The 14369-nt window shown below is 36.1% G+C and overlaps 1 protein-coding gene across 1 annotated transcript in view; it reads left to right on the forward strand.

The window, feature by feature from the left end:
- The window catches only part of LOC306868033 (membrane-associated guanylate kinase, WW and PDZ domain-containing protein 2-like), a gene marked incomplete at its 5' end in the record, with an annotated part of 105228 nt that overhangs the window by 77059 nt on the left and 13800 nt on the right, over positions 1 to 14369 (forward strand). The window contains 3 exons of the mRNA XM_079414014.1: positions 154 to 319; positions 6216 to 6247; positions 10872 to 11049. Coding sequence (XP_079270140.1) covers positions 154 to 319; positions 6216 to 6247; positions 10872 to 11049 — 376 coding nt within the window. The remainder of the gene's footprint in view (positions 1 to 153; positions 320 to 6215; positions 6248 to 10871; positions 11050 to 14369) is intronic.

Below are 14369 nucleotides of genomic sequence, written 5' to 3' on the forward strand. Positions count from 1 at the left end.
GTCATTCTATCGTTCTATCGGTCGTTCTATCTATCTAGATATATGTTGTTTGTTTAGAAAACAAATTATAAATGATTTTCTTTGGAAAATTATATATATATATCTATATCAAGCATGATATGTGTGATAATTGTTTCTATACGTTTGGATCAGGTTCTGGAGCCGCAGGGTTGTCCGGGGTTATGTGAAGGAGATTTGATGGTGGAGATTAATCAGAAGGGTCTCCAGGGACTCAACCACACACAGGTGGTGCAGCTGCTCAAGGACTGTCCAGTGGGAACAGAGGCTACGCTTGTCATTCAGAGAGGAGCAGCAGCAGGTGCACACATTTCCACCCCTCATTTTTAAAACCAAGTTCATCAGAAATGTGCGAAAGTTGCCTGAAATCTACGTCAGACCTTGGCAAAGTACAGTGTTCACTGAAAATTGAAATTTGTGTCAGTATCTACTCACCCTTCTTTTTTTCTTTTGAACACAAAAGGAGAAATTTTGAGTGCATACACTGCACTTTGTCAATACAACGATCGCATATAGAGACCAAGGGCTGTCCAAAACTCCAAAACCTGCATGTTCCAAGGTTTCAGAAGCCATGACAGCTTTGTGTTAGAAACGTTTTTTTTAATAACGAAAATTATTGTGGTTAAATGTGGATGTTACATAATACTTACTTTTAAATTAGCACATTTGCCTCAAGTTGGGCATAAACACTGATGATAATTATCTAAAGATTGCAGAATATCATTTTTGGGTGAACTTTTCTTTTAAAGTTTTGGTTGAAATGTTGAAAGTAACTTTGTACGCTTCAGTGCTTCAGTTTTTAGTCTTTTTCTAAGCGCTCTGAACTTGCCTTAAGCTTTGATTCAGCAAGATTTTGAAATAGAGGTGAGAAACATTCATATTATAGACTCCTAGATGTGCTTTGCCTCACAAACTAACCAGTACATCTCAATTTCTCAGACTCAAGCTGTTTTCGTTCAGAATAACTGAAGCTGATGAGCTGTTTTTGGGCAATTTTAGCAAAGCCTTTGCAAGATTGCACACTGTATCATCTCTTGGCAAGAGCTGGTGACAGTTATTATCATATTCAGACTGGAGCCAAGCTAATCTACTAATTCCATGCGAGTCCACTTACCGGAGTGCTTACTTTCATTAAAATGTCCGTGCAGAGTGTAATATTTTATCACCCTTCTTAATTAGGATATTCTTAGAATGAAAATGAATGAGGAAATTAATAGAAACTTGAAGAAGGCTATAGTCTCTCCATGTGTACAATAAACCTGATATGTGTTCTTAAGACGCTTGTCTGTTCCTCTAAACCACTATCAATCAAGTAATTACATCCATGCTTCCTGCCAATTATGCCGTGCATCTGTTCTCACCTCCTCTGCGTGTTTCATGACTATATCGAAGGCTACGGTCTTAAAGGACCTCTCAGCAACCACTCCAAGGCCTCTTGTAAGGGAGCGAGAGACGGTCCCGTGTGACTCACTGGCTAAGTGCGAGACCATTCAGTTTCCTGCCGGCGTTCTGCCAAGAGCCCGGTCAGAGCCGGCCATGTTCACAGCTCTTTTCCCCAGTTCTCTAATTAAAGCATGACTCCCACACTGAGCTGTGGAGATAAACAGGCAGACGAATGAGAACGCAGAGTGGCTCGAGGGGGGCGGGGTGTTTGGCGAACAGGCCAATCAGAGCGTGTTGCTTCCCAGCAGGTATCACTGAGGGAATACTCTGAAATAGATGCTGATTGAGGAGATGTAATTTATTCTTGGTGACATGACGAGTTTATATCATTATAATTTACATAAATTTACATGAATATATCTATTTAAAGCAGTGGGATGAATGGGCAGATAAATGTCAAGACAAGCATAATTTCACACCAGAACAAGGTGAGAATTCTGAATTCAAAGACGGTAAATAGACATTCTTTCTTTTGTGCTGTCCGCACAAACTTGCAGTGTAACCAGAGCCAGTTATATATTGAAGAATCAAAATTGGTTCCATTGGTTCCATCCAAAAAACTAAAAAAACAAAGAAACACTGGAACAGGATGCTGTGAAGTGGAATCGAAGACAATCTGACAATATGTATAAAATTATATTTTTGTTTAATATTTTTATTTATTAGTGTTTAATTAGGACAAGGGATGAATGAAATGGCAAAAAAAAAATCTCAGTATTTTGTCATTAAGTATATATCTTGATATTTCTTAGATATCATAAATATAATATTTTTATAAAAGTATTACTTGACTAAAATTACTGTGTTTTTTTTATCAGAGCACTGTTGTAATTGGAAACTGAAACTATTCAAATGATTTTTAAGTTAATTGAAATAAAGCTGATATACACTCACCTAAAGGATTATTAGGAACACCTGTTCAATTTCTCATTAATGCAATTATCTAATCAACCAATCACATGGCAGTTGCTTCAATGCATTTAGGGGTGTGGTCCTGGTCAAGACAATCTCTGAACTCCAAACTGAATGTCAGAATGGGAAAGAAAGGTGATTTAAGCAATTTTGAGCGTGGCATGGTTGTTGGTGCCAGACGGGCCGGTCTGAGTATTTCACAATCTGCTCAGTTACTGGGATTTTCACGCACAACCATTTCTAGGGTTTACAAAGAATGGTGTGAAAAGGGAAAAACATCCAGTATGCGGCAGTCCTGTGGGCGAAAATGCCTTGTTGATGCTAGAGGTCAGAGGAGAATGGGCCGACTGATTCAAGTTGATAGAAGAGCAACTTTGACTGAAATAACCACTCGTTACAACCGAGGTATGCAGCAAAGCATTTGTGAAGCCACAACACGCACAACCTTGAGGCAGATGGGCTACAACAGCAGAAGACCCCACCGGGTACCACTCATCTCCACTACAAATAGGAAAAAGAGGCTACAATTTGCACGAGCTCACCAAAATTGGACGGTTGAAGACTGGAAAAATGTTGCCTGGTCTGATGAGTCTCGATTTCTGTTGAGACATTCAGATGGTAGAGTCAGAATTTGGCGTAAACAGAATGAGAACATGGATCCATCATGCCTTGTTACCACTGTGCAGGCTGGTGGTGGTGGTGTAATGGTGTGGGGGATGTTTTCTTGGCACACTTTAGGCCCCTTAGTGCCAATTGGGCATCGTTTAAATGCCACGGCCTACCTGAGCATTGTTTCTGACCATGTCCATCCCTTTATGACCACCATGTACCCATCCTCTGATGGCTACTTCCAGCAGGATAATGCACCATGTCACAAAGCTCGAATCATTTCAAATTGGTTTCTTGAACATGACAATGAGTTCACTGTACTAAAATGGCCCCCACAGTCACCAGATCTCAACCCAATAGAGCATCTTTGGGATGTGGTGGAACGGGAGCTTCGTGCCCTGGATGTGCATCCCACAAATCTCCATCAACTGCAAGATGCTATCCTATCGATATGGGCCAACATTTCTAAAGAATGCTTTCAGCACCTTGTTGAATCAATGCCACGTAGAATTAAGGCAGTTCTGAAGGCGAAAGGGGGTCAAACACAGTATTAGTATGGTGTTCCTAATAATCCTTTAGGTGAGTGTAAAACCAAATAAAAACAATTAGGTGAAAAACTACACAAAAATCTACATGAAAATTAGAGCTTAAAACAGAAATAAAAAAATTGTGCGAAAATTACTTAACTTGAAAAAAAACGAATTAAAACTAAATAAAAACATAAACTAATTACAATGGCAAAAGCTCATAACAAAATGAATAAAACGTAAACTGAAATGAAATTCAAATGAATTCAAAATATTAATAAATATTATAATAGTATATATAACTAATACTAAAATACCACTGAATCAAAGGGACCATTATTTTAATTTAATTTTCTATTCATCACTAAATGAACAAAAGAAAAATATATTTATTTGATCTGCTTTTATTTATATGCACCGTGCCTACATAACATAGATAAAAAAATAAATAGCAATATATCCTGCCAGCAAAATCATAATGAATATATTCTGCAAATATTCAATATATCGCTCAGACCTACTTAGGACGAGTTATTGGATTGCATTTGCACCCATGTGCATAAATGCAACTTTTGCAATAATTTCACTACATTTATTTCTGTTGGAATCAGAAATGATCTCATTTGGCAACAGACTGCCGAGGGAGGTAAATGCAATAAGAAATGTATTTCTTATCTCCAAATTTGCCCAGAGTACTAAAAGAATCATTAAGGAACCAGAATTGTCCTTACGATTCCCATTTCTCTAGCTTATTAGTGCAGCAGTCTGAGCACAAATCCACTGTCCGTCTTCCTCTCTGCACTTCTTTTATGAGGATTATTGACATCTCAGGTAGGACTGGACAGGCAGGTGTGAGGTGACAACTATACTCCTCTGACTCTCTGTACTGTTGGAAATATCATCAGGGCCGTGGCATTTCAGCAGTGCAGACAGCTCTTACATCCTCTTGGCTCTATTCCATCTGGGTCTCGGAGAACTCAGAGCTGACAGTCACCCCGAATCCCTCATGATTCCATCTGACTCACCTTTCAGACTTCACCTGAGAGAGAGACGCACGACATGAATGAAACCCAAGGACGCATGAGGCCACTGACAGCACGTGGCATTCACCTTTGAGTTTACTTTTTTGAAGGTTGTTTCAGTGTTTAAGTCCAAATGCGGCAATCAAGAAATAAGAGAACAAATCCTTGAAGCCTTGAACACAAGCTAGATCGAAGTTCTCTGCTTTTTCTTGTCCATATGGCTTCTTTTGTGATGCATTGGGGGAGGAGGAGGACTTGTGGAGTGGCCCGATTGTACACGTTTGCCCGAGGCTTTATGTTTAGCCCTTCGCTGCCAAGTCGTGTCCTGGTCATATAGTGTTTGATGTAATCCTGTTAGTTTAAGTAGGCAGAAAAATGCCTTGCTCCCCTACAAATGGTCACATACACATATCCAGATGTTCACATGCGTGCACATTTTCATGCACACAGAAGCACAAAGACTTGCAATATAGGCTGTGCAATTGAAAGAAACGGGTACGAGCCTAAGAAATGAAAAGTCATAACTCATTATTCTCATAGCACCTCTGGCCATGGTTTAATCACATTGCAGATGAATCTTAAACAGCCTTCTTCATATCACAGACAGTCATATCTCAAATGCACATCATGCATTTTACTATATGGGGAACTCAGAATAAAACAGTATTGCGGTAGTTCTTTGCATATTGTAAAAGGTGAAATGTGTGGTTGTAACTATCGTTATTTTACCCAGTCTGACCATTAAAATGGATTTCTGTTAGTGTAAATAATGTAGTCAGTAAGATACTTTATAATGTCATAATATTTTTCATTAATTGTTTTTATTTGACAAAAAAAATTGATTTAGGTGTAATTTGGGTCATTTATACATTATTATTAATATAAACACACTATTCTATCAGTTTTTCTGACCCAATTGGCACTTTTTAATAAAACAAGAAAAACAACATGTCAGTGGAGTCTGAAAAATAAACATAATATCTAATGCAAATATTTATCTCAAGAAAGTGTACAGTATGTCTATAAATAAAGTATCTTGCTATAATGAGATTTCTGATGGATTTATTAGAATCAGAAAATATCACTAATAAAAATTCATTTTACTATGACAAACAATAATTAAGAATTTTTTTGTAGTACTGTACATAGTATATGATATAGCATGAGTCACATATAAAATGTGCTGTTACAATAATGATAAAAATACTAATTTACATTTATTTTTTTTGTAAATGATCATAATCCTAAATTTTCTTCCTAATTTCTGATTATCCTAATACTAAGACATTTTACTACAGATATGTGTCCGATACGAATGAGGACAGTAATGCTGAGTGATATACAGTGATATAGATTCAACACATATGCTAAAGCATTTCTGACCATTCATATTTCAGAATCATTCAGAACTGACTGGAAGTCCAAAATCTAGTTTAGTGTTTTCTGTCTCCTTTACGGTACTAAATACTGTTTGGCAGGCTCAATTTTAGTCTTTTTATTTAAGACGAGTTTGGCATCTGCTTAAGGCTAATGATGTAATTACCTTGCAAATAAATGCAATAAACTTTCCTCACCGCCTACAGGACAACAAAGTGAAGAGAAAAATGGATGAATATTATGAGATAATTATGAAAAATTACTCCTTAGATCTAATGATTTTAACCATTCTTTCTTTTTCTGTCAGGCCTCTACACACCCTGGGATCCCACAAAACAGGTAAATGATTTGAAATATTTGCGTTCTCAAACTACTATTTGTTTTTGCATGTTCTTAAACTGATCTTGACACCTTCTGTAAATTCAAATGGTCGTGAAGTAAGGATTCAATACAGATTTGACCACATGACATTTGGTTCTATTAACAGTTCTCACAAGTGCTTTCTTCCACTGGTATGGATGGAACGGCATAAATATGTGGATATTTTACAAGGTGGCGATTTTGAATGAGCAACCAGAGTTGTCTGATTTCAGAACAAATGACTCTAAGCCAACCGACAAATAAGATTTTTTAAATTATTTTTAAGAAATCAAACACATGCCACAGAACCAGAGTTGTCCAGTTTCCGAACAAATGACTCTTAGTCAGTTCGTTGTAGTGCATCAAACACTGCGGTCTGATTCCTGAATGAATTATTCTAATGAAACATTCTTTTTTAGTTGTCCTGTCAAACGATTAATGGCGATTAATCGCATCCGAAATAAAAGTTTTTATTTACATAATATATCTGTGTGTAATATGTATATTTATTATGTATATTTAAATACACACACATACAGTATATACTTTGAAAATATTTACATTTATATATTTATATTCATATAATAAATATAATATATTATATATAAATATATTTAATATATAAAAGTAACATTTTTCTTAAATATATACAACCTGAATTCTGGAAATGTAGGATGTTTTTTAAATTTGAATAAAATGAAAAAATACTTTCTAATCACATGAGCCAATATTTTATTCACAATAGAACATAGAGAACATAAAAAATATCTAAATGGAGAAATTTTACACTTTTGTCTACTAAATGAGCTCATTTCAAATTTGATGCCTGCTACAGGTCTCAAAAAAGTTGGCACTGGGGCAACAAAGGACTGAAAAAGCAAGAAATTTTGAAAAGATTCAGCTGGGAGAACATCTAGCAACTAATTAGTTTAATTGACATCAGATCTGTAACATGATTAGCTATAAAAGGGACGTCTTAGAGAGGCAGAAGTAGAGATGTAAAGAAATAAATATGGGCAGAGGCTCTCCAATCTGTGAAAGAGTGTATAAAAAGATTGTGGAATACTTTTAAAAACAACGTTCCTCAACGTCAAATTGCAAAGCTTTGCAAATCTCATCATCCACAGTGCATAACATCATCAAAAGATTCAGAGAACTGGAGAAATCTCTGTTTGTAAGGGACAAGGTCGAAGACCTTTGTTGGATGCCTGTGGTCTTCGGGCCCTCAGATGACAATGCATCACTCATTTGCATGATTCTGTCATCGACATTACTAAATGGGCCCAGGAATACTTCCAGAAACCACTGTCGGTAAATACAATCTGCCGTGCCATCTGCAGATGCCAACTAAAGCTCTATCATGCAAAAAGGAAGCCATATGTGAACCTGGTCCAGAAGCGCCGTCGTGTCCTGTGGATCAAGGCTCATTTAAAATGGACGGTTTCAAAATTGAAAAGTGTTCTTTAGTCAGACAAGTCCAAATTTGACATTCTTGTTGGAAATCATGGATGCCGTGTCCTCCGGGCTAAAGAGGACGGAGACCTTCCAGCGTGTTATCAGTGTTCAGTTCAAAAGTCAGCATCTCTGATAGTATGGGGGTGCATAAGTGCATACGGTATGGGCAGCTTGCATGGTTTGGAAGGCACTATGAATGCTGAAAGGTATATAAAGGTTTTAGAGCAACATATGCTCCCCTCCAGACGATGTCTATTTCAGGGAAGACCTTGTGTATTTCAGCAGGACAATGCAAAACCACATACTGCAGCTATTACAACAGCATGGCTTCGTGGTAGAAGAGTCCGGGTGCTGAATTGGCCTGGCTGCAGTCCAGATCTTTCACCTATAGAGAACATTTGGTGCATTATTAAACGAAAAATATGTCAAAGATGACCACGAACGCTTCGGCAGCTGGAAACCTATATCAGGCAAGAATGGAACCAAATTCCAACACCAAAACTCCAGAAACTCATAACTTCGATGCCAAGACGTCTTCAAACTGTTTTGAAAAGAAGAGGAGATGGTACACCATGGTAAACATGCCCCCGTCCTAACTATTTTGAGACCTGTAGCAGGCGTCAAATTTGAAATGAGCTCATTTTGTGCATAAAATTGTAAAATTTCTCAGTTTAAACATTTGATTATATTACCCATGTTCTATTGTGAATAAAATATTAGCTCGTGTGATTTGAAAGTCTTTTAGTTTTCATTTTATTCAAATTTTAAAAACGTCCCAACATTTCCGGAATTCGGGTTGCACATGGAATTCGGGTTATATATATACTAAGTAAACTAAAACTTTTATTTTGGATGTGATTAAACTCAATTAATCGTTTGATAGCACTATTTTTAGTGACTCAAAAACATCTATTCCCAAACATGATTCAAATGAGTCTGTTCTTTTAAGTGAATCTAACAAATATAGCTTTTAACTAGGTGCTCATATGACAGAGTGTAAAGATGCATATTATGTGTTTTGTTAGTAGTATTTAATAAAAATGATTGAAATTTATGGCTACATTTTGTTTGGCTTTTCATCTCTAAAAACATTCCTAAGTTATAAATGTTCTCATACACATATGTACAAGTGTATACTGTTGCCTTTAAAATGATTTTTCCAATATTTGCTATGCAATATAGCGCAAATTGATTACTCATTTCAGCAGATACGCTGATGTAATTTTGACAGTTGTGATTCAGCTTCAGCGTTTGCTGGAGAAATGATCAAGTCATGTTTTTTTATGAAACGTAAGAGGATTTGAGCACCTGCACACCTCCGGCTAGCTGCTAACTTTTAGCAGTGATCTAAGACCAGCGCCTGATGGCCGAAATCCCTCAGCAGCTCAGAGCAATTGCAGCATCAATCTCCGATCGCTGTTAAAGACAAACCGCAGCCACGAGTTCGCAGTCTCAGCACGTGTTCAGCGGCGCACTGGATAACACTCTGATGAAACCCGACATGGAAATGTCCCGGGTGACAGATGCATTAACGCAGTCGCCATGGGTGGCATGCTTAATCAGTATGCCTCTTGTGGTGCTGCATTAGCAAACAAAAAGCTTTAACTGACAGCAAAGTGTGCCTCTTTAATATGTGTGTTTGTGAAGGTGGAGCACACTTGAATGTGTTTATCATGAAGACAAATTATTCCAAGCAAAGATTATGCAGGTGATACTCAATTGATATTCCTCCTCCTCGGTCCCTGAGACCCGCAGACTCAATCATGCTGCCGTGTGATTTATAGCTCTGGCCAACTTAACAAAACTCCTCGTTTCTGAAAATGGATTCATTTTAAATTTTAAATATTAAAGAGAGGTTTCACACAAAAATGAAAATTCTGTCATTATTTACTCACCCTCATGCCACTTCAAATCTGTGGGATTTGTTTTTTCACTGTCTATGTATTTTAAAAAAGAAACCACTTTCACATGATACAAACCGTTTTAGAAGGGTTCAAAATTATGGCAAGTAAAGGTTATTATCCATATATCCATAATAATATCCATAATATTTCAAATAGTGTTATTTCATTATCATTGACATTTTACAGTTTTTATTAAAAGTTTGAATCAGTTAAAAAAAAAATTGTAATTTTGTCTTTGTCATTTTTTGTAGTTTTTGTTTTTTGTAGTACGTCTACGTTTTTCTTTTCTTTTTCTTTCAGTTTATTTTAGTACATTGTTCAACTAAATTAAAATGAAAAAGTGTTGCCTTTACAAATAGCTAATTAAAATATGTATATATTGTATTTTATTTAGAGTAACAATTTTTTGTGGTTTTAAATTTCAGTTTTAGTTTATTAGTGATTAGTTTAGTTAACTAGTTTAATCAATTAACTTTAGAAAATGTTTCAAATATTTCAGCTGTGATTTATTTATAATTTTCTAATTTTAGATTTATTTATTTATAATAAAAGACGATATTTAGCAGAATATCCCAGACTGTTTTAGTCACTATCCCACAACAAATGAATGCTCCACAGTGTTTTTAGTCCACTTGTGTAATCTTCCTTAGTTTTACATGTCTTAATTGCATTGCAGATCCACAAATGGTGTTTGGCAAACTTAATGTACTATACATCCCAGGTTAACTTTCTCCGAAGCCTTGTAAAGTAATGCAACATTTCATTTAGCATATTTAGGTATTTCTAGAACTGGCCATGATATCTAATTTCATGTGAGTTCACTTTCATCCCGGTGTGAGATAGATCATTTTCAGCAAGCCGTCCAGTGCTGCTGGATTCAGGGCTCGTAATGGAATTGGCAGGTTAAGCGGAGAGAGCTGCAGGTGAAATGAACAGTTCAGAGGAAATGGGATCCATTAGCCCCCGGGGTGCATGACTGTAGCACAGATACTTTGCTTCACGCTTTAGTCCCTCACTTAGGGCTTAATTCATCTCCCCCACTGAACCTCCAGAGAGGGATTGGACTGCTAAACTCTCTCATCGCAGAAAGAGGACAGGAGTAATGACAGGGGTCACCTTTATGATATGCCAGATGTTCTCCTCTTGAACTTTTAAAGGAACTACATGAGAGATTTGCACTTCTTTTTGGTGTATGGATATATATTATCCACTCAAACCAGTCCATATCTGTGTTGTCCATACAGTGGGACCCTCAAGGAAGCCCCCAGACCAGCTTGTCGGCTACTTTGCTCCCCCACGGTGCCCCACATCCCGGCCAGACGCTCCATCGCTCCTCTGTTCCAGACACAGATCCCTTCCACCTGAGCAAGCCAGACCCCTACGACCTCTATGAGAAGTCACGTGCAATTTATGAAAGCAGACGTAAGTCAAAGATTTTGGTCGCTATTTAATTATTTAGAAATAACTATATAAAATATTTCAGCTTAGATTTTTATATGTGTTTGTGTGTGTGTGTGTGTGTGTGTGTGTATATATATATATATATATATATATATATACATACATACATACATACATACAGAATATATATTAGTGCTGGGCAATAATTAAAATTTTTAATCACAATTAAGCGCATGATTTTCTTTTATATTAGCCGTCATAATGAAAATGGCTGTGAAAATACCCCCAAAAGATATTTTAAAACCATTATTGTGTTAAATAATAAAAAAATATCAAGTAGATATTACAAAAAGTAACTTTTTGTTGTTTTATTTGATTCAACATATTATTATTATTATTATTATTTTTTACACATAAATGTTTGGGCTACGATGGCATAACAATCTATGGAGCATAAAAGAAGATTATTTGAGAAACATCTCAGTATTTTTGTTTATACAGTGAAAGTCATTGGTAACCAAATTAGCTGCTTACCAACATTCTTTTTCTTCTGTTTACCAACATTCTTCATTATTTTCTTTTATGTTCCATAAAAGAAAGCAAGTGGTACAGGTTTGAAACGACATGAGGGTGAGTAAATGATGACAGAATTTTTCTTTTTGGGTGAACTATCACTTTATAATTTTTATTTATTTTTTTATTTTTAGTGAAGTTATACTCTAAATAAGAAACTAAAATTACCAGCAGGTGGTGATAAATGTCTTTATGAGTAAGTCATTGAGTCATTCATTAATTCGTTCATTCATTCAGTTCGTTCAAACTGCTGATTTATTCAAGAATCAAGTAAATGGCTCTCTTTATGAATGGGCCATTGAATCATTGGTTCACACAATTTGTTCAAAACACGCATTCATTCAGAAATAAAACATTACTTGCTCGGAGATGCACAACAGTTCAGGGGGGGTATTCCAGAAAGCAGGTTATGAGACATACCTGGGTATGTTTAAGAGTAAGTAACTAATATATTTACATTTACATTTATTCATTTAGCTGACGCTTTTATCCAAAGCGACTTACAATTGCTATATATGTCAGAGGTCGCACGCCTCTGGAGCAACAAGGGGTTAAGTGTCTTGCTCAGGGACACATTGGTGTCTCACAGTGGATTCGAACCCGGGTCTCTCACACCAAAGGCATGTGTCTTATCCACTGCGCCATCACCACCCATATATAATAGTTATATATGGGTGCCATATATAATAGTTATCTGTATAAATTATCTGTATAAATGTATATGGGTGCCATATATAATAGTTATCTATATAAATTATAAAACAAGGTAATGTTCATTTTATTATATTATATATATTTATTATATTTTATTATCATCTCACACATCATGGATCAGCATTTTCTGTAATATATTTCTATAATAAAAATACATATCTGATAGGACTTATTATATAATTAGCGTCAAACTAACAATATAATTCTTATTCTCGATTTGCACTAAGTATACAAATGGCCTGTGAGCAGAAGAAGAAGAATGTAGTAGTATGTCGAGCTTTTTCTTAGCGTCTGTTTCCATAGTGACTCGTCGATTCGTCGTCGCTCTGTTGACAATGTCTTGCGTGTTAACCAGGAACATATTCTGAGTTGAATGAAATTACTCCTGGATGTGTTTTTGGGACAAGCATACCTCGAGTAAGCAAGGTTTGGGTTAATCAACCAAGAGTTCAGGGTATATGTGAAGGTAAGTTAACCTTGCTTTCTGGAATATTTGTGCTGCGCCAATCAGTCGCTGTATGACATCAAATACCACGGGAACTAGAGAGCAGAGCAGACGGCTCCATGCTTTCGAATCACTCTCGTACTACTTTGATTTCATACGACGATCGATCGGTGCAGCGCAAACAATTTTAGGCAATATAGAAATCCTGAGCAGAACATGTCCTCGGGAAGTGGCATGTCTGGTCACCTTAAATGCCCCTTTTTACAAGATGATAAATAAGTCTCTGATGTTCCCAGAGATTGTAAGTGAAGTTTTAGCTCAAAATACCCAACAGATCATTTTTACAGCTTGTTAAAATCGCCACTTTTAGGGTATGAGCCAAAACACACCTTTTTCGTGTCTTTCCCTTTTAATGCAAATAAGCTGGTGCTCCCGGAGAAGAGGGCGGAGTTTCAAGAGCTCATGCTCCAGTAGCAATACCGGTGCTGTCCTTTGCACATAAACATTCCACTATTAGTACAAGCCTGTTATCTTTACAGAAAACATACTCAGTTTAAAAGTCAGTCATCTGATTGTACTGTGCATAATTTATGCACGTTTATGAATCACACAGACGGGAGCACGGCAGGAAAAAAAAAGGCAGGATCCAATGCATGCTTTTACAAACTTTATAAGTCCCACTTGCAGTAGCGTGTTTAGTTAACCCACCTCGCAAAGCACGTGGGGGGAACGCAATCGGAAACACGATTTCTCCCACAATCGCAATTTCTCCCGAGTAGGAAGGAACAATTTCATCCGATGTCACCTATATATATATATATATATATAAATTATATGTCACCTATATATATATATATATATATATATATATATATATATATATATATATATATAAATAAATTAAAGTGCCCAGACGTGCCACTTGCCGGGGGAAAAAATAAACGTAAATTCTCACTAGTACTATCATCACTTGGTTCCCACAGCTAAAAAAAAAATTAAGGTGGAATTGTTTTTGAAAAAATGGGAAATTTAAATCTTGAATCTTAAGGTCATTTTCGTATTTTCGTCATCCTTTCCTATCAAAATGCTTGCTACAGATGCGAAAACACAGAAAATCTAACCTGGTCCGAATTTGTTCATGAGGCAGTGTGTAAACGTGATTAGCACAAGGTCGTATTTATTTTTAACGTGTGGAAATTTCAGACGAGAATTTCGGACTCAGTGTGCAATGACCTTTGATCTTAAAAAATATTTAAATCTTGGCTAGATATTAAATAATGTGCAATGGGTATAGTTTTGGATCAGCTGGAAAGTGGTCTAGTGTAAATTATATTTGCTCACAAGCCCTACAGAGTCACCAAAAAAATTGCCAAATAGTTTATCAGTTATCACAAACAACAACTGAGACTGGTCATGGAAAAGTCATGGAAATAAATAAAAAGGAAATAAATGTATAAATGTAATACAATTTAAATAATATTTTTTCCAAATTATATTAATGCCAATTGGAAAGCAAAATGTGCTTCATTTTCATTAAAATAATGTCACAACCAGACAAAAATAGGCCTCATTTTCTTCATAAAAATGTATTTATAATTCATTTTTAATT

This window comes from Barbus barbus, assembly GCF_936440315.1.
Source record: "Barbus barbus genome assembly, chromosome: 50".
NCBI classification, from domain to species: Eukaryota; Metazoa; Chordata; class Actinopteri; order Cypriniformes; family Cyprinidae; genus Barbus; species Barbus barbus.